Source organism: Leptonotus elevatus, chromosome 14, assembly GCF_054856555.1.
Source record: "Leptonotus elevatus isolate MCC_2025b chromosome 14, RoL_Lele_1.0, whole genome shotgun sequence".
In the NCBI taxonomy this organism is placed as follows: Eukaryota; Metazoa; Chordata; class Actinopteri; order Syngnathiformes; family Syngnathidae; genus Leptonotus; species Leptonotus elevatus.
Window position 1 is genome coordinate 11,273,514 of NC_141252.1, and position 20,189 is coordinate 11,293,702.

The 20,189-nt window shown below is 41.0% G+C and overlaps 1 protein-coding gene across 2 annotated transcripts in view; it reads left to right on the forward strand.

The window, feature by feature from the left end:
* Positions 1–20,189, forward strand: part of kif26ab (kinesin family member 26Ab) — a 71,830-nt gene continuing 51,641 nt past the window's right edge. Inside the window, exons 1-2 of one of the 2 annotated variants that reach the window (XM_086095263.1) lie at positions 1–358; positions 1,753–1,971. In XM_086095263.1, coding sequence (XP_085951389.1) covers positions 224–358; positions 1,753–1,971 — 354 coding nt within the window. In that variant the 5' untranslated portion in view covers positions 1–223. Of the gene's footprint in view, positions 359–1,363; positions 1,584–1,752; positions 1,972–20,189 lie in introns of those variants that run through there. The other variant, XM_086095264.1, reaches the window with a different exon arrangement.

Genomic DNA, 20,189 nt, shown 5'->3' on the forward strand with positions numbered 1-20,189 from the left:
AGTATCCCAGTGGATGGGGAGTGCCTCATATGGATTGCACGGCTTCACTTCATGGAATTCTGAGAGATTATTATGTACCAGTTCTGTGGATTCCCGGATTAAAAATAGCATGTGGAGTTTTTTTCTTCTTTTTGGCGGGATCCAAACACCTTCTGGTTTAGATGGCGCTAGGGATGTAATAGGACGAGTGGGATATAACTGTAGGTGACATTTGCAGCCCCGCATGGCTTTACCGAACTCACCGGGCTCTTCCGGAGGGGGCAAGCCCGAGCCCGGCGTCATCGACCTGGGTACCATCTTCGTTGACTCCGACATTATCTTTGGATTTACCAGTCACCTGCTGAAAAGAAAAAAGAAGGTAAAACACCTTGAGTCAGAGACTATATCGACGGCGTAGATGTGTAAAAAAAAAAAAAACGCTCGGCAAGTGGATCAAAATCTCAAACTCGTAGTTCTAATGATTACTTTTTTAAAACACCAAACTTTATCTTTTGTGTTTCGTTGTGTAATTTGCACAATTTTATACACAAAACATTTGGCTTTTTAACTCAAGTATGTGATAAACAATAAAACGTATACGAAATTTAAATTACAAATTAAAAGTGATAGCCAGTGGATGCGATTAATATGGATGTTTGCAAATGTTTGCATTGTTTATAAACACTGGCGGTTACTTTAAAGTACCCAATAAATAAAATGTGTCTAAATATGATTTTTTGGGGGGGGGGGGGGGGGGGTTAAAAAAAATCTAGCTAGTGTCGTTCTTACAAGGGCCATACGAGGGCACCGCGGTTCTTCGGTGTTTCATGAGGCCGCTGTCCCTATCTCATCTTCACCATGAAATATTGAAAGTTTACTCATGAAATATTTAACCACAGTCCTCACTTCAACGGCACCATCAGGGTAAAGAGATATTACTACGGTTTGCCAGATGGTGGCGCCAGAGTAGCGTCAAATATGCATAACGTGTGGGCTCCTTACAGGCACTAAAGTGCACATTTTGGGCGTCACGTTGGATAACTTCAGTAAAGAAAAAAAGTGAACATAAAATGACGACATTGTACTAAATTCAATTGATTGTGATATAATTTTGTTATTTGTATTTTGGAGATATGAGTATTTTTTTTTAATATACTCGTTGTAGGATCCCACAGAAACAAAATAGGAGGGGAGAGAAAAATGAACTTTTTTGGGGTGGGGTGTGTGTGTTAAACATTCATATTACAATACAGTGTGTTGAAAACTAAACAAGGCGACATATTTAAATGGTAGGCTACTTCGTTTGCACTTTGAGTTTGAGCCCTCCCATTCCAACACAATAATACCGCCTCTCGCGCGCCATTGAGCACGCTCCTGACCTCCGCAGCAGTGCACGGCAAACTCCTCTGGACACCTTAAAGTGGACTCCAACAGATGACAGGTCACCGTCAAGCCATCTCCGCAGCCCATATGACTCATCCACGTCTCGATCACAACCTTTGAACCGGCTTGTTTAAAAGTCGAAAAGGTGTATTGCCTAATAGTGTATAATGAATGCGTCTGGGGACGGACAGCTTGCTCCTGACGAAGTAGGGCATCCAAGTGTAAGTGTTAAAATAGGCTATGTAGTTTGGTTGAATTAATTTTAAAACACGCTTCCTTTGCAACGGCAAAAAAATACACACCTGCTCATTATCGGATGCACAAGAGGTGTCATTAACCATGGCAGATGAAACTAACAAAAACTCATCCTTTTCCTTCCCCTCGCTAAAGTTGGAGGGATGCCAGACTGGAGAGTCTCCGGCCACCCCCAGGAAGAGGCTCCTCTCTGCGGACGACCCGCGCTGCAGCAGCCGGCCTGCCCCCGAGGGCGCCGGCTCTGTTTCTCTGCCCGAGACGGAGGAGAAGGGAGGCTTTTGTCACACTTGTCAGAAGAAAGTCTCCGAGTTGAGAAAGCTGGCCTTGGCCATAGCTGACAAAAACTCATTCAAGGTAGGTCTTGTTTTTCTCCTATTACACTTTCTGATTTGGGATATAAGTTAACTTATGGAGCAAATTGCTTGAGAGCAAGGAAATTGTATTTTTTTATTTTTTTCAAGGCCAAAAAATGTACACACTACTCACACATGTTAGGACATGGTTATGAGCCTAAAATGCACCTTCGCAGGTGAACTCAATTTGACCTTCTCCAAACGTTTGAATGCACGCCCAACTGTTAAATGTTTCAGTGCTTTTTGCACTCTAACAAAGAGCTGGCAAAATTAACAACGGGTGCTTGATCCATGAATTGAATTTAAACGAGTTGGCATTTAAACATTTCTCCTCACCATGCTGTTCACATTTTGACATCATGAGACCAAGACAAGACCGAACAATTGATCAACACTACATCGCCATTGTGAGGCTTCAAACAGGACGCTGTCAGCGGAAAGCAGGTGCTGAGTTTAGGAGTGTCACAGTGCCAGCATGTTGCAGCAGAGACAGTGGAAGAATAACCGAAAGGAACAGTTCTTGGAAAATTATTGGTGTATTCATGAATCAAACACCTGTTGTGAATCTTGCAATTGTGCAAAAAAAAACAACGCCGATACACAGCGCATTCGAAGTTTAGAGATGATTACGTTGATCTGGAAGCCAAAAATCTCTCAATTTTAGTGAGTAGTGTATGTTCCGAAGTCGCAACCTTTGGACTGTACCAACGAGACAACATTTTAGAGGACAGCATTTTAGTGCAAAAACTTGGATTGAGCTTTTTAAAAATGAAGCATATTGCCGAAAAGCACGTATGAAGCACACCACGAATGACTCTTATTTGACAATGTAGCAGCAGAAGTTGGAGTCTTATCATCGTACATTGCATGTGTACATTTTGAACTTGCCACCCAAGTAAGGTTATGATATCAACGCTATCGGGCGGAGACCTTCTGTGTTCAAAGTTGGAAAACTTTATTATTTTTTTCTCCCCATAAATTGACAGTATTGGTTAGTCCCCATGTAACTCTGTTTTATTTATTTATTTATTTATGACAATTTGTAGCTGCACAGGGAAGAGTTGTTTAATACCGTGCTTAAGTTCAAAAACTGACCCCGGGTGCCACATTAAAAAAGGTTTGTAGATTTTGAAAGTGGGCCATTGTTTGGCCAAACAATGCTTATCTCTTGGTTTTGCTGTTGGGTCTAGGGAAGGGGCTAGAGGGGGGGGGGTTGAACTAAAGCAGCCACTTACTTTGTAGACTGAGGAGGAAGTTGTGTCCCAGTCGACCTTCACTGTGCATTGAAAGTGTTCCTGTATGGCTGCTCGCGCAGTTCCCACCACTTTTAAATATAGGCTCACTGTTGTGACGGGCTGCTAATGCCCCTCCGGCACGGTCCGCCTTTTGTTGTGTGAGGCAGTCTCAAAAGTCAGATTGGGTTACAAGCTCTTCATGGTTTTCGCTCCAAATCCCATAGCAGCTGATGTTCAAAGAGGGGCAGGTATACAAGGGACAAGGGGCACCTGGACTTTTAAGTTCCAGACATCTGCATGTGTGGTCTTTACTTGGTGCGTATCAGATCCATATTTAGGTATCAGGTAAGAAAACACTTGAAGTCTCCCTTTGAGTGCTCTTCTCCCATGGGAAGTGACCACCCCTTTTAGTGCAGGATACTTCAACAGCACTTTGTGGCCACCAGGTGCTCTGCCTGCTGGAAGATCACCATTTTGCACATGTTGATAGCTAAATTGGGCCTTAATTCCGGGGTGGCAAATGTTGATGGAAGGGTGCTTTCATTTCAGTACGGTCATCAAATCCCTAATGCATAATGAAGTCTTTGTCTATGTGAGTTTGAGTTGCTCACCTGTTGACCCTCATAGTGAGGACACAGTTCGGGATGATAGCTCCAAATTGCTTCCTCCATTGCTGGGTTTAAGGTCACGGGGGGGGCAATATGGGGGGACTCCTACTACATTGGCGTCTACCTGCTGGAACCGGTCGGAGTTTGGCCAGCGTTGTGTCTGCGGTTGCCGCGGCGAAACGAAAGCGGAGACTGTTTACCCCGAGTCGCGCCTGCCCCTCCCTCTTCATCCGCTGGCTGACCCGTTATAGTGAAGAGGAAGTCGGCTTGGTCCCCAGGCATCCCTGCCCAACCTCCTCTCTCCCCCCCACCCTGGCGAGCCTTATTGTTTGAATACAGTAGTAGTGCAGTGTAGGTGAACATTCATGTAGCGTGTCAGGGGAAGTCAAAAAATGTCTTTACAATATGTTGTTTGCACAAGTGGCATTCTGGTTAGTATTGCGTTGGTAGAATATTAATTATGTAGAAAATCAATCCCTTTGTATCCATCTCAGGGGGCGGCCATTTTGCCACTTGCTGCAGACTAATAATCAATGCACATCACGGTTGCTCAGGACTCATGTAACGTCAAATCATGGCTCACCTGTTTTCTGAGTTTGGTAATGTGATGTTCGCAAGCTGAGCCCTGATTGGTCGTTACCTCAGCCCTGACTGAGCACCAGTCGACAGCAAGTGGCATAATGGCCGCCCCTTGAAATGGATAAAAACAAGTGGATTTTGCTGCTTATTTCATATTCCACAAATGCAATATTAATCAGAATATAACGTTTTTAGACTAGTGGGCCCGCATAGAACATATTTTAAAGAAATGTTTTGCCTTGACTTCCCTTAAAACTAAGAAATTATTTGTTTTAGCCATATTGAACAGAGATGTGTGTCGCTTTCTTACATTCCAGTAAATTCTCGTGACATTGATACATGAGATTGTAACAACCATTTGTTTTTTGTGTGCATGTGTAGCACTTCTTATTTTTGGTGGTGAATATTTTCTCTTGATGCCGTGGAAGCGACGGTCATTGTAACGCGTGGTGGCGCCGAGCCCATTGTTTTTCTTTCGGCTTAATCAAATGAATCCGTGGACTGCCAATCCTTTTGTTGCTCTCCCGTCTTTTTTTTGTTTTTTTGTTTGCTGACCCGCTGCGCTATCCATGGCCGATCGGCCCGCGAGCGTTACAACATGCAAGATAACTTTGTGGTTGAATAGCAAATTGTCAAATTGTATGGCCTCTGGGCCATTTGAGTACGAAGGTTCCACTGTGTTTGAACTCAGCTCGGTTCTGATATAGATGCACTAAATACAATAACAATTTAGTCTGACCCGGGGGGGGAAACCTCACTAACAGTATCTTCTTTGTTGTGAGTCTGTGTCCCCAATTATTTATTTACTTCCACTTGGTGGTTACCTGCAGGGAGCGACCCATTTAATACAACCAGTGGGGCCTTTGAGTCATTTAATATTATGCAAATTTGAGGGTTCATGGAATTGTTTTTATATCTTTGTTTTAAGACTAACCCAAACAGCAGATGATTGAAAACATGCAGAAATGGTTGAGACAACCTCCCACCGCCCCAGCCCAGACCTGATCAAACGGAAATTCATCCGCATTTATTTGCATAATTAAAACCTACGGGCATTATTTCAATAGAGAGAAGCGGATTCAACAATTGTGGACTAAGCTTATTGTGGCAGGACACGGTGGCCGGGAATTACGGAAAAAAAAGAGGGCCATATACTGTAAAACTCCAACTTCAAAGTAGCAAATTAGCGCCTTGCAGTAATCACAGACTTTGCAGACAGGACCTTGTGGTTGCTTGGCTGAAATCCTCGCATGCCAACTCTTGCTTTGGTTCTTGTTTTTGTGTGTCTGTGCCCTCAGCCAGCCCGTGAAATAAAGTCAGGAGTGTGTCAGTGACCACAAAAGGTGATTAGGTTTGTGTGCAGCCTGTCGCCTGCGGTAAATGCGACCAGCTTGGACTTATTTGCTGCCCGATGCCAAAGCCTGAACAGCTCAAAGTTCTCGGTCCCAATGTTGACAGAGGCTCACACATTCTCTTTTAAAAGAAGGTTAGTCGCAAGAAGTAACTTGAGAGGGCAAGGGGAAGCTAAAGGTAGCCTTTGTGCGAAATTATTAGCTTCACACGAATAAATGTACAGTTAACGCCCACCTATTTGCTATACATAAATCCATCTATTCTCGTTTTTTTCCCTCCCGTGGAACCCAAGTTCAGCTATAACTATACTGACTGTATCTGTTATTTTGCGCTTTTGATGATATTTTCAGAAGGTGGAGCCAAAGCTAGTATAAAAGTAGAAATTGGTGAAAAAGAAATATATTGAAGTGATATGACGTATTTCTGTTGCTTGTGCATCTATTGTACATGTGAAGTACTTTTTTCAGCATTTTTTCAAAATCAAATAATCTGTAAAACATTTATATTTAAGCGTATTTTGAATTGATCTTAAAGTCAAGTCAAAAATGCCCTTTATAATATGTTCTTTGCGCTCCCATTAGTGCAGTATAAACAAGGTATCCTGATTAATATTAAATATGAATTAAGCAGAAACAAAAATCCCCCTGTTGTTATCTATCTCAGGGGGCGGCCATTTTGCCGCTTGCTGTTGACTGAAAATGACATCACAAGTGCTTTATGCCGCATTCGAGGAAGGTGGGAAGTCGAATTGTTCCAGTTCCGGCCTCAAAACAATTGAGGCGAATGTAAACAGCAAAGATGGCTGAGTCCAATAAAAACAAAACAAAAAAACTTTGTTGTTCTGGTTTACACAGTCTGTACAAAACATGTTGGGTAACATGAAGTTGCTTATTTTGAATAACCAAAATAATGTACTCATAAGAGATACATAATCCGATTTCCTATCGTTCTCGAATGTAAAAGTACTCAGCTTGTGAATGTCATGTGACCAAAACCCGGAAAACAGGTGACCCAAACGGGGGGAATTTCTAATTAATTCATATTCCACAAATATAATATAAACTAGTGAGAGTGCGTAGAACATATTCTTGTAAAGAACATTTTTGACTTGACTTTCCTTTTAAAATGTTGTGATTATAGTTTGTGGTATATTTCCAGTTTTAATGATGAATCCAGGCATTTATGAACATTCTCCCAGTTCTCCCAGTTCTAACGATGCTTTTCACATCTGTTGGCCGACGCACCCTAGAAACATCAGGAAACTCACATTTAACTCGAAATCGTCTCAATCAGCTCCAACTCCAGTGTTTATTTCCCAAAATGTCCAGTGATTGCTTTCACACGAAAATGTGTTTATGTAAGCGTTTTAGCTACATGAGCGTTTGCAGGTCAATGATGTAGTCAGCAGTGTTTAACAGCCTCTCATAAACGCACCTTCATGAATATAAATGCAGTGTTGAATCTTGGTAGTTCCACCAGCACACTAATTCATTAACAGAGACCTTACAGGGCTCTTATTGGTCTTACGAATGGGAATTAGGTGGAGCTGACACAGGAACCTCATTTTAATCGAAAATATTAGTTGGGTAAAAGCTAAGAAAAAAAAACAGCTAATGACAATTGCTAAGTACAGCCGATGTATGGACAAATATGTCTTCTGTAATTAATAAACCACATGACCTTTAGTCTTTTTTTTTTTTATAACAAATTAATAAAATACCAGAAAGCAGCAGAAATACCAGTTTTTTTTTTGTCTCAAAAAAGAAAAACCAAAGGACAACACAGTTGACAGTTTATTGAAGAATTAAGTGAATCAAACTTGCCACTAATGTTACTGGGCAAAAAAAGAAAAGAAGACTTGCTTGTAATTTCGCTTTCCACACACAGATTTCAATAGCTGTCACTCAACAGTATGCGGTTGCCATGGTTGAGAATCCAGCAAGGACATTACATTGTTCGTGCACAAGTGTTTACAAGGGAGTGTTTCTTAAGAAGCGACTGCTGCTCTAACTCTCAGGCAGGCGGATGGGATATACAACTCTCCTTAGCCCAGCAACCCTCGAGCCTTTGTGGCAGATTTTGATGCCTTAGCCTTTCATGGCCCTGGAACAGGTGAACGCTGCCAGGTTGGCAAACAAAAAGGACCAAGTGACTGGCAGCCTGTGTCAGAGAAGGGGGTTGAAAAAAAAACAAGTTTTAAAAAACGCCTCCGGTGGTAAAAGTTGAGCAGATTTAAAAGAGAGTATGTCCACGGTGAATCGAGTCCCTCCGCGTCATACGTGGTCGCCGTGTGACTTGTGTTTTACGGCATGTGTCGGTGTGGGAGCGCGGAGCAATAATGTGGTGTCAAGTGGTGCGCAGACCTCAGACATCAGTCATGGATCTCCACTGCTCTGCGGTGTTGTATTTGTGAAATCCCGCAGCTGCTCGCTGCCAATTTACCTCTCCACTCAAATTCTTTTGTTTACTCTTTGTGCAGCTGCCCGCTACATTTTCATGTGGTCCATTTTTTGGCAGTGCTTTAGCGCACCACAATTATTTCTCCTTAGGCATGACTATTCAACCTCTGTGTTCCTGGTAATGGTCAGAGATAATTGAATGCGGCTTTTGACTGAATTTATATATATATATATACATATATATATATTAGCGCTGTGAAACGATTACATTTTTTAATCAGATTAATCACATCTTAGAATTTTGATCAATCACGATTAATCGCTTAGTTAAAAAAAAGAAGCTTTTTTTTATCAACATTCTTTTCCCGCCAAATTTGAAGAGCACTGGTTATGTGTTCATTCTTTTGACATTTAATGTTATGAGGACGTCTTCAACATTTTTTTGATCCACTGCACACGCTCATCCTGTCTAATCAGTTAATTAATTGCATAATTTAAAATGGAAAAAAATTATCCCGATATTTTGACATGAACAAATATTCTAAATGTGATACGCAAACAAACATTTATTAAATGCTTGACTTTAATGCATGTAATTATGTTTATTGCTAAAACACAACCTTTGCTACCTTAAACGAGGCCATCCGCTCTCACGCTAAAGGATAATCTCTGGTCAAAATTAATAGTACGATTAATCTGTGTTAATTCATGATTAATGCGATATTTTTGTGTGATTAATTAATCAGTTAACGCTCTAACTTTGACAGCACTAATATATATATATATATACTTATTATTATTATTATTATTAGTTAATTTTCACGTTCTATTAACGGCACTATTTTTTTCATACACCTGCCGTAAAAATAATAATAATCAGATGAACCTGAAGCTGTCCGTTGAAGAAGAAAGGTGGAGGAACACTGAACAAAACTTGTAAAAAAAAAAAATTGTTTATTGTACATTTAGAACAAATGTGCGATTAATTTGCGATGAATCACGAGTTAACTATGGAACTCATGCGATAAATACCAATTACAAATTTCAATCGGCTGACAGTCCTAATATATGGTACCATTCTCAAAGGTCTTGGTAATGGTAGCAAACCTAAGGCAGCATTAAAAATGTCAAATAGTAGGCTTCACTAAGCGCACACTACAGTGGTAGAGTAGCATGAAATTAAAGGCTCAGTGGGGTGAAAAGCAGGTGGTTGCAGTTCTGCAGGGGGGAAAATACTTAAATATTCTTCATTTTTCAGCATTGGAGCCCACTTCGGATCTTCACAGTACAACTGTAATTGAAATGGGGATGCAGTGTACAGTTGATATCTGTCTTGCTCGGTAATTGCTACATGAATACACTCAGACGTAATAAATCGACGGACTCATGTGTTTGTCCCTCTTTTCCCCTCAAACTGTACGTGTAAAAGGTACAAATCCGGGGTTTGTGACAAGGAGTAGGAAATTAAAAAAATCACACCAGTAGGAAAGAGATTTGTTAACAAACAACAACAAAGAAGGACAATGAGGCTCCTCTATTTACTTAGCGCAGTTGAGCTGTTTATAGGAGGCTGAGGCCAGCAAGAAAACAGACTGTTGCGTCAAAGTGGGAATTGTGGAGTATCATTTTGCAGTGTCCAGAGATAAGGAACAGCAACAGGTTACGATAACGGTCAACGCGGGTGGTTAACTGGTTATTGTTGCCATCACCCACCTGTATCATTTCATCTTAGCAGAAATTGAATTGACCCTCTCACACCTCAAACAATTTCAATGATGGAGGGGGCCACAATTTTTCATCAACGCTACTGGGGGGGGCCACATAGGAACGTGAACTTGCTAATGACGAAAATGCACTTTTACATGTAGACAAAATGTGTGCAGATATTTGCTTTATATTAAATGAATGTACATCTTGGTATTTTATTGAATTTTTAATGGCAGCCAACAACAAAGGGTTTTAACAATTAAAAATAACCACATTCTGTGATTCTTTTTTCCAGTGCAAAGTGCTCTCATGCATATAAATGACCATTCACGGATGGCCTAAAACTGCTGCACAGCAAACCAGAATTAAGTGCAAAAACTCACATCTTACAATTTTGATTATTCACGATTAATCACTTAATTAAAAATACTTTTTTATCAAATCTTTTTGCCAGCCAAATTTGAAGAGGAACTGTTATGTGTTAATTCTTTTGACATTTGTTATGAGGACAGCTTCAACATTTTTTCATCCACTGCACACTTTCATCCTCTTTTTCTTATCTTATTACTTGCATAATTAATAACAACAACAACAACAACAATAGTTTGACATGAACAAATATTGTGAATGTCATACGCAAACATTTATCAAATGATTTACTTTTATGCAAGTATCTATGTTTATTGCTCAAACACAACCTGTGCTACCTTAAACGTAACCATCCGCTGTCAAACTAAAGGATTATCTGCGGTCAAAATAAATTCTGTGATTCATCTGTGATTAGTGCGATACATTTTTGTGATTAATCAATGAGTTAACGCTTTAACTTTGACAGCACTACTATATATTGTTAATCAGTAGGAAGTGCAACTTGTAACAATCTGTAGTATGGCACCACGCCACAAGGTGGTGCCTCTTTGTTTTTGTTATGCCTTTTATGCAACACTTTTTCATTTTGCCGTCAGTGTATTTTATGCCATGGACTTGAACGGTCGCGTACAGAATTGTACGCTTGATCGTGATGCGTGGTAGCAATAAAATAACTTACCTGTGGACTTCCATCCCATTTTTTTGCTCTTTATTTTTTTGCTATCCAGCAGTGCCGACCTGCCACCACGTGTTACAAACTGCGTCCGGCTGTCAACATCAAAGTGTTCAGGGTCATTTTCGCTCATTAAACAGCCGTTGAAAAGAACTCTATAATATGACACTCGCTTAGCGGCTAGGTCATAGCCACTCGCCGCTAACAACGGGAACAAGTGCCGCATTTTACAATGTCAGTATTTTAGCGTCCTTAATTAGCGATTGAGGATAATTACAGGATGATGGCATTTTAGAGATGGCTTTTTATTTTGGGCTCCAACTATCCCAACTTCCAGTCAGAAAGACGTGCTACCACAATCAACTTCAAAATAAGAACGTACCAAGGTACTGATGTCTTTGTGTATCTGAGAAGATTTCATTTTGAAGTTGGCCTTTTCACCACATTGGCGGAGTGTTAGCTTTGGTTAGCGTAGCTGCAAAATAAATAAATAAATAAATAAATAAACTCCTTGAGCACTTTTTTAATTGAAGTACTTGAATTACTCATGGGGTGGTCTCACCCCTATGCATGTGTTTTGTTGTGTGTTTTTACAAAAACACCATCTTATGTGGACATTGCGGCAACGCGTGTATTCCTCACCCTTTTGTCATTGCTAACGTGCTTGTGGAAGGCCTTCCTTGCATAATAACGCTTGTGTTTGCTGCTGTTGGGTGCAGGATCATGCGTAACAAAGAGCCAGACTGGAACCAAACAATGGCGCCGCGGTCCGGGGCTGACAAGGTGATACGTTACAGTGTGAACACAACAAAAGCCGAAATGTCAGCGAGCAAAGTCGAAAAATACAACAAGACGTGCAACTACAAGTGAATTAATAAGGATGACTTTTCAATATTGGGCTGGTATGTTTGCTTTTTTTCCGACACTGGGCTGCTTGCACTCAGCTCCATAAATCAAGGCGAAGTGAGATGTGTACTATGAAGGAAGACAGTCCATTATTGAGTCTGATTCAGAGTATTGGAGAAACATAGTTGTGATCAATTTTCAAGGCGCTCGGGTAGGCCCACATACGTTGAAGCAGCACAGCGCTGGAGGTAATCTCTTGCTGGCTCCATAAAACGTGCTCCAATGACAGCAGGCCTTGTGGTAGCAGACAAATCGCCCGGCTTATAGTGAAGCGTTGAAAGAGAACGCCAGCGTTGTGTACGCCTGCCAAGATGGATATGCAGACGGCAAACGGAGCTTTCCGGGCGCGGCTCCCCTTGCTCAAGGCAAATACTCGAGCGGGGGTACGAGGCCTAACGTGGACTTGAAATTGTGGTGTTTGTTTTGGTGTTTGGCAGATGTGAATGGAGCTCTATCCCACCACTTCGGAGGGCTGCCATGCATTGTTTGGCCTCTTCTGGTGGTTTTGATCCCTCACAGTGCGCACAGTGGAGAAAGTATCAAAACAGATTTTTTTTTTTTTTAAATCAATAAGAATGTAACATATGCCAAGGCTGATCTGATTTAGTACCAAATGTGGCCAATGTTAATTTAAGTTTGTGAATTATGTGGAATTGATTGTTGATTAATGTTTTGAAGCAATTTAGGAAAACATTAACTCATAAACTGAGAAGATCAAATCCCGTGCTATGGCAACTCCTCCAGTCAGCATTATTCTGCTTGATCCATCACTGGCACGAAAACACAAACATTCAGAACATTCACAGAGATTTTCTTGTAAAATACTGAATTTTATCCTCAAAACGGATGTGTACCGATATCAGTATACAAAATAGCTGGCCTTGTTTCAAGGTATCGGTACTCGCGATGGTACCCACCCTCTTGTGGTCATTTTATGGTCAGGAACTAGAAATGAAAGAGGAAGAATAGAAATTCATGAATTTCATGCAATTTTAAGAGAAAATTTTTTTTTAGATTGAGATTAATAGGTTTATTTTCTCTTCAATTTTATGTATTAGTGGTATTGCCATTTGGTATCGTTGACTACTCGTACTGGTATCGGACTGCAAAAAAAGTGGTATTGAGCATCCGTAATTTATGTTTTATATTTCTATTGCATTTTCATACATGTTTTTTATAATATTTCATTTGTATTTTGTTCAAATAAAAGTCGAGTCGTTTGCAAATAATCTGAAATTCAGGTGAACAGTAAATGTCAAGAAAACAGCAAGATTATTATTCTATTTTCATTTTCTGTAAATTTTATGGGAAAAAGGTATTAAAATCAATCAATTTATGGTTTTATGTCATAAAAAAAATCTAATCAATTCAATGAATCATTTATTTATTTTTTTAAACCCAGCCCTATAAAACATAATAGAAAATTGCCATTAATTTCATCTGATTTGAAAGTGCTCTAACTTAATTGAGAAAAAAAATAGTAATCCAGATTCCTGGTGCACACCACAATGGGCACTTTCTGCGCCAATGCCACCCTGCTGCACAAAAAGGTTTGTGGAAATTGGTTTGGAATGTTCCTACCAATAAACAAAAAGAGCTGCCATGAAAAAGAACCTCTTTCATAACCAAAGGAACAGAGAAGGGATTGCATTTTCCCTACTTAGGATCAGATAAAGAATACACGTAATACAATTGTTATTCAGTCGTCCATCAAGCAACTGTCTGTTTTTCTGATGTTGATGGGGGATGTTGTGGTAGCAAATATCTGGCTCCACCTATCAATCTTTCCATCAGCAACACTCCCCTGGGTTCGTTGAGCATTCCCAGGCCTCATGAGTTGGCATGTTCTGGTTCTGTATTGGGGGCCGCCTCCCTCTGCTTTAATGAGCTCCAGAACTCATCTCCAACCTAATGATGTCATTCTTTAATCTCCCCCAGGGGCGTGTGATTTTAATTGATTGGTAAATGATGAAGACATCTTTGCATGTTGTACAGCAGATAGTTTGGGTTAACTGATGATATTTTCTAGCAAAATTAGTGAGGTCATTGTTTTCAGTCAGTCGCTCATTCAGCAGTACGTACACAAGGCTCCATAAATCCTAGCAGCGTATAAAAATGCCAGTCAAAGTTCACGCCGCTCATGTTCATTTCATGCTTGAGTGTCCAGCTGGACGAGTGTGCGTATTGAACGTGCGCGAGACGAAGCGCATTCTCCCGCCATCCTTTCCAGTCTGCCTCAGATGTCATCCATCTTTTTCAGCTTAACTGCCGACCAATTTATGATTGCATTATTGCAGTCAGTGTTATATCCTCATCCCGGCACGCAGGCCTCACAGGGAGGGGTCTGTTTAATAGAGAATGGGAATCACTTGTGCTCTGGTACCCTAGAGGGCTCAGCATCATGGGGAAATTGATATTAGACATTGTTTGAACTCTTAAGAGTGACTCATTTATAGAACTGGCGAATACAATTTCTGGAAAAATTGCGTGTGAAGGCTGAGAGAGTGAATGAAAAATTGTGGAATTCTATTTAATGATGTGGAATGATATTGAATGATTGGGAATGAGCTAAACATTTTGAAGTTTGAATGGTTTGAATGAAGACATTTAGAATTTTGTTCATGCGAATTGTTTGATTTGTTTTAGTGTGCATGTTTATATGTAAGCATACTGTACGTCTACACATTGTATTTGTTGTGTACTGGGAATGTAGCCGCCCTATTGGGGACGCCTACACACAAGAAACCGTGGTGTACCTAATGTTCTGGCCAATATGGCCACCCCATTGGGTATGGCAACACACCAGAAATTGAACGGTTTAAAGTAGTCTTGGAAAGGTTTGAATCGGTCAAGCAAGTGTAGAAATTAGAGGAGGAAAACCCCAAAAATATTTGGGATATTTACGCAGGTATTTTATGAATATTGTTTTTGTAATGTTGAAACTCGTTCCCAAGGTGATTTAGTAAATTTCAAATAGGAACCATTTGAATTTGCATAAAAAAATCATTACTTAATAACTTTCCATTCATTAGAAATGATAAGGATTTAAAAAAAATTACATTAATAATTTCATGACATTATTTTGTGTTCTATGTTTTTCCCCCAAAAATATAACCAGCACACCTATTAACGAATACCAACCAATCTATGCACACACAAAAAGACAAGCTGAATGTATCCAGGAAGTTAAAAAGGTCAAATCCATAATGAAAATGTAACCTCTGCGGTGGAGGAAACGTTTCATAAATCGCTTATTTGCGAGCGTGCACGTCCTCTACTAGAGAAAGTGCACGCTCCACTGCGCTGTTCTGTTGCACTACTTGAGTGATTTGTTTTCAATTGCTTTGCAATTTGCATGCTGACATTTGAGAAGAAATAGCATAGCAATGCGTCCATAAAATGACAGCAGAGTCATTTTTATTCTCGAGCAAAAATTGTGAATTTCTCCATAGGCAGATTGCTGAAAAGGTCATACTCATCTGTATGGATTTTCATAAAAATTTATTTCCAGCAAAAAACAAAAAAAAGAAAAGTCAATGGGCTTACAAAAGCTGCATCGTGTGTCTTTGACTTGGTCCTGCTGTTTCCGACTTAGAGACACATTTTAAGTATGCGATTGCTGAAATAGTTTTGTTGTCTAGTTGTTCTGCATGTGCAAGAATAAGGAATCTCAAAAATAATGTTCGAAAAGCACAAACTATGCTGAATTCATCTGCTGCTTGAGGGAATGTGGACAAACTAATGAGATTCATATTTACATTAAACAGATGATGGTCCTTGAGAATTGATGCACACCCTAAACTGGCCGCCACTCCCGGCGGATGCTCGCACAATAAACCTTCCATGAAGTGACTCCCATTAATATATCTATCCTTTATGTTTCCCATCTTGTTGCTGCTGCTCTATTTTATGATGTCACTCTCTGCTACCGGAGAGCTCTGGGCCACTTTATCTCCTTCGTGTGTGTCAGGCACTTAAACTTAAACCTCTCTGTTTATGAGCCCCAATCTGCCGCTCCATCCTTGCCGTTTGTGGCTCACTATTACTACAGCGTGGCCTATAAAAGCAGTTGTTGTGGGAACTTGCAGCTCATGGCACAAGCCGAGCGATGTCCGATGAACGAGATTTGTGCGACTGTGGAGCTCGCTTGACTTTAAGGGTTCGTCCAGATTTTTTTTGCAACACAGAAGAACGTTTTAAAAGTGGCTCATTTAAGTAGAGCTTGAAGAAACAAAACCCGGGGGTGGAACAATTTGATTGGAATTGGAAAATTGTCCATTAATCGCTAATTATATTACATAGATCGCAACACGCTTTACAGGATGCTGACATGTTTCCCTGCCATATTTCTGCTACAGATAACAGAAGGAAAATAACACAGTTAGCCTCTGGTGGTGCGAGCGTGTAGCTAGTGTCGGACCCGATTTTGTCAACCGCCGCTGATCTTCCACAGCTGGGACCTGCAGGTGGTCGTCACTGAGTCCCGTGATTCGGGTTCCTCTGCCACCTGTCTCCAACTGTTTTGCTGTCACTAGCTTTTTCTAGCTTCTCCCGCTAGGCACACTTGTTAGGTGCTCCAGCTAGATCTTGCTAGCGGCTTTTGTTAGCCGCTGTAGCGAGTTCTTCCTAGCCAGTGTTGACTTTCTTGCTAAATCTGGCAACTTTCCAAATAATTTTCTTGGTGACAAATCTAATGACTTTTCCTGGTGTCAGTTTTCGCCTCTCTCACGATGTTATTTCTGTCTTCTACAGCGTCCATTACTTTTACATGCTAATTGCAGCCAATGGCTTCATTCCTTGCTGGGGAGTTGGCAACACTGCCTTCCTAGCTACTCCAGCTAGCTCCTGCTCGCCGGGCTGCCTGCTCGCTCATTCCAAATAATAATTGGCAGTAATTGGTGGAAAGCTTGCGTGCTTCAAATTGTATCTTAATGGGCTATTGGGCGTCTGTCAGACATGTAGGCCTTCAGTTCATAATCGTAAAATTACCACAGAGGATTCCCCCACCATTCTAAACACAACATTCTGATGTTTTGCTCAGTACTTAATCTTGCTCAAGTAATTATTTATTATTTTTACTTGAGTCATATTGTTCTAAAGTTCTAACAGTCTTATGTGTGCAATTTTTGGCTACTTTCCCCACCTCAGGCTATTTGGCACTAGCTCACTGTTAATGCTTTGCTGGGAAACATAAAAATAAGGCAAGTTATTTACTGCTCCAGTGCTCCAAATTAACGCATCCCGCAGAATGTCTTTGAACATGTCTTTGCAACACGGAAATACTTTCTCGATTTAAACAATCCATGAAGAAGAGAGAAGCGCAGCGAGCACACCTGCGCATGGCATCCTTGATAAATTCCGGTGTTGGCTGCAGTTCTTGGAGCCATGTTGGCCCAGCTCCCCTCCCTCCATGACCTCTAACAGACGCGACTTGAGAGGCCAAAGCTGCAAAAGGGCATTCTCACTGCAAGTTCAGACAGCCAGCGGGCTGTAAAAGTATATTATGTGGACAAACTTGAATGTGTGGTTTTATTTGCACGCAGCGTTTTACGAGTTGCACTTTAGTGTGACTTTGAATCAGCGCGTCAGTTTCCAGGGCAAGTCCCACAACAAGCCTCTGAGCCTTGGCCTGAACTTCGTGAGCGGGGATGAAATTGTATGATTGCTCAAAGAGTCATTTTTGTCAGAAATGTCCCTCCCTCCTTGTGTGCATTCCACAGTGTTCACTGCTTTCACACGGTCATTGCCACATGCGTCTAGTGAGACCTCGTCCCCTCCTACTCCTTCTGGCCATCCGCTGACCCCTCAACTCCTCTCGTCCCACGCTGGGCATTTATGTCTTGGTGTCTTTGTGAGGGCATTGGTGAGGTGAATGCAGGGCACACTTGAACTCCCCCAGAAATGGACGCCGGAGACTGCGTTTGAACTGGATTTGACCTTCTGGACCACAGTGTTTCCTCGCACACAATCAGGCTTTCACACACCGAGGGTCAATTTAGACGGGGATTCCTCGCTAGATCGCGATAGTCGTTAAGTTATGGAAGGTGCTGTAAAAGCCCTACAGTAGCCATTGAAAGTCGCTGTGGTACAATAAGTGGATAGAGGCTCCCGCAGTCTCTCCACAATGCTTAATTAGCTCATAAACAAAAGCTAGCAGGGAGATCAGAGGGGGCAATCAACGCGGTTTGTTCAATTGAGGTGCTCTCGCCATCAACAAAGCATCTCTAATAGCCCCATTCCGCCATCCTTGTTGTGTCTCACTACAGTGTTCTTCCTGCCTAGATAAAAGGGCCAAATTCCAGAAAGGCCTCGGACAGAAGACTGTCAACATCCACACCTCCCTTGGCCTTCAAAGCACGGGCTCCTTCCTCTAGTGACATCGCTCTTCGGCTCACGTCCGCACAACTGCATGTTTGGTTCCCTGCGGCGGGCGCACCAGCTTTCATGTGTCCGTGACTTTGGTGGTCTGTTTTTATTGCCTTCCTTTGTGCGTCACTCTGTTTGACTGGCACAAGAGCGAGCCTTGAAGCTTGGCATGAAGAACGGTTGATATACAGTATGTGTCTTTGTGTGTCACAGTGGTGTCCATATTTGTTATTACCCTGACCAAGGAGGTTATGTTTTCTTCAATATGGGTTTGTCCCTTGACTTGTTTGTTTCCAGTTTCTTGACTACAACTGTTGGTTCAAGAGTGACCTGGCCAATAGGGCAGCAAATAAATAGTTACAATAAAAAACAACAATCATACACACAATAAGCACATATCTTGATATAGACACATAGTCCGAATCATGTATCTAATGTAATTCAACAACATATTTGTGCCAATTTTAGAAGCAGTCACATTGACCAATAGCGATTGTTTCAAGTTCCTTTATAATAGATTTCAATTCTCCCAGTCTTAAGTTCTGGCAAGTTTTTTGTAAGTTATTCTGTGCTGTTTTTCCTGCTCTATCATGGTGCACAGAACTAAGGCTTTTTTTGAGAGTGTAAACCATAGAGCTGCTGGTTTTTATGCAAATATGCACAAAAGTAAGATGGGAAGAGCCCAATGATACATTTATAAACAAAAATAAACCAATGTGAAGGACTGCGGGTATAACGAAAATCTAAAAACACACGCACACATTTTGACAGAGAACATTGATATAGTCAGAAAACAACGGTGGATCTAGAACAGATCCCTGAGGGACACCTTCAGAAACATGAAGAAAGGAAGAAAACAACCCAACAAAATGTACACGCATTTCCGCTGACAAATAATTTGATAGCAAACCAACATCAGCATCAGAAAAAACAGTGTCGCCGAGATGTTTGTATGCTTACACTCAAAATGTGGAACTTCAAAGCGCAATCCAGAATTTTTAACGAATTTGCTCCCAAAAACATAAAAATGTTCTATTTTAAATATTGCCAAAAATGTATTTATAGATGTTTCATGTTTTTATTTATTTATGTTAGAGCATACAGAAGGCTTTGATGCAGCCTTTGACCTGAAGAGGTCGCTTAAAGCAATGGTAGTTATTATAAAAAAACGGCCAGCAGATGGCAGCAGAGTAGAATAAATCAACCAGGGCCATGTTGAAAAAAGCTCTTTTCCCCATTGTTTTAAAAAGATTTTGGATTAATGATGAAACTTAGCTATATTCTAATGCTAATTTCTGCAAAACGGAAACAGATAGAAATATACTTTATTTATTTATAAATATACTTTATTTATAAGAAGAGACTCTAATCTTTATTTTGGTAGGTTCCATATTTTTATAGCAATAGAACACAATATTCTGCGGGCTTTGCAAAATCAGTCAAAATCCAGTAAAACAGCCCGGAGCAAAGGGGGTTGCTTCAGTGAAATTGGCTGGGAGTGAATGAGTTAAAATAGTTTTCAACATTGCAAGAGATATCCAATAAAATTCCAACATTCAGGATGTGGGTACTTATGAAGGTGAAAGGTTCTGGTGCAGATCCAAATTAGGATTGTTCAGTCATATCGGTCGTCTCCTTCCTGGCTTTGGACTTCAGGTCCTTTCAAGAAAATAGATGTCCCAAGCAGCACATTGCAGGCAATCGCTGCTTGTTTGTGTGGCCGTGTTATCATTGCCTGCTTCCTGTCAAAACAGGAAACGTCAGGGGTGAAAATGGAGGCTAGGAAAGTGCTTCCCTTGATGTGTGTTGGCTCGAGCTGCCTGACAGTGACCCTCCCGGTCAGGAAAAACAGACAGGTTTGGGGTGTAACCCGCAGCCGTGGCGTTATTTTTATCACTTTCACAAAGCATTGTTGACAAAGGTCTGGGTTATTTTTTTCCTTCCAAAACACAACAGCAGCTGCTGGCCGAGGAGTGAGGGAGATGTCCCACCTGGTTGACGGCCTCGCATGATTGGGGTCTCTG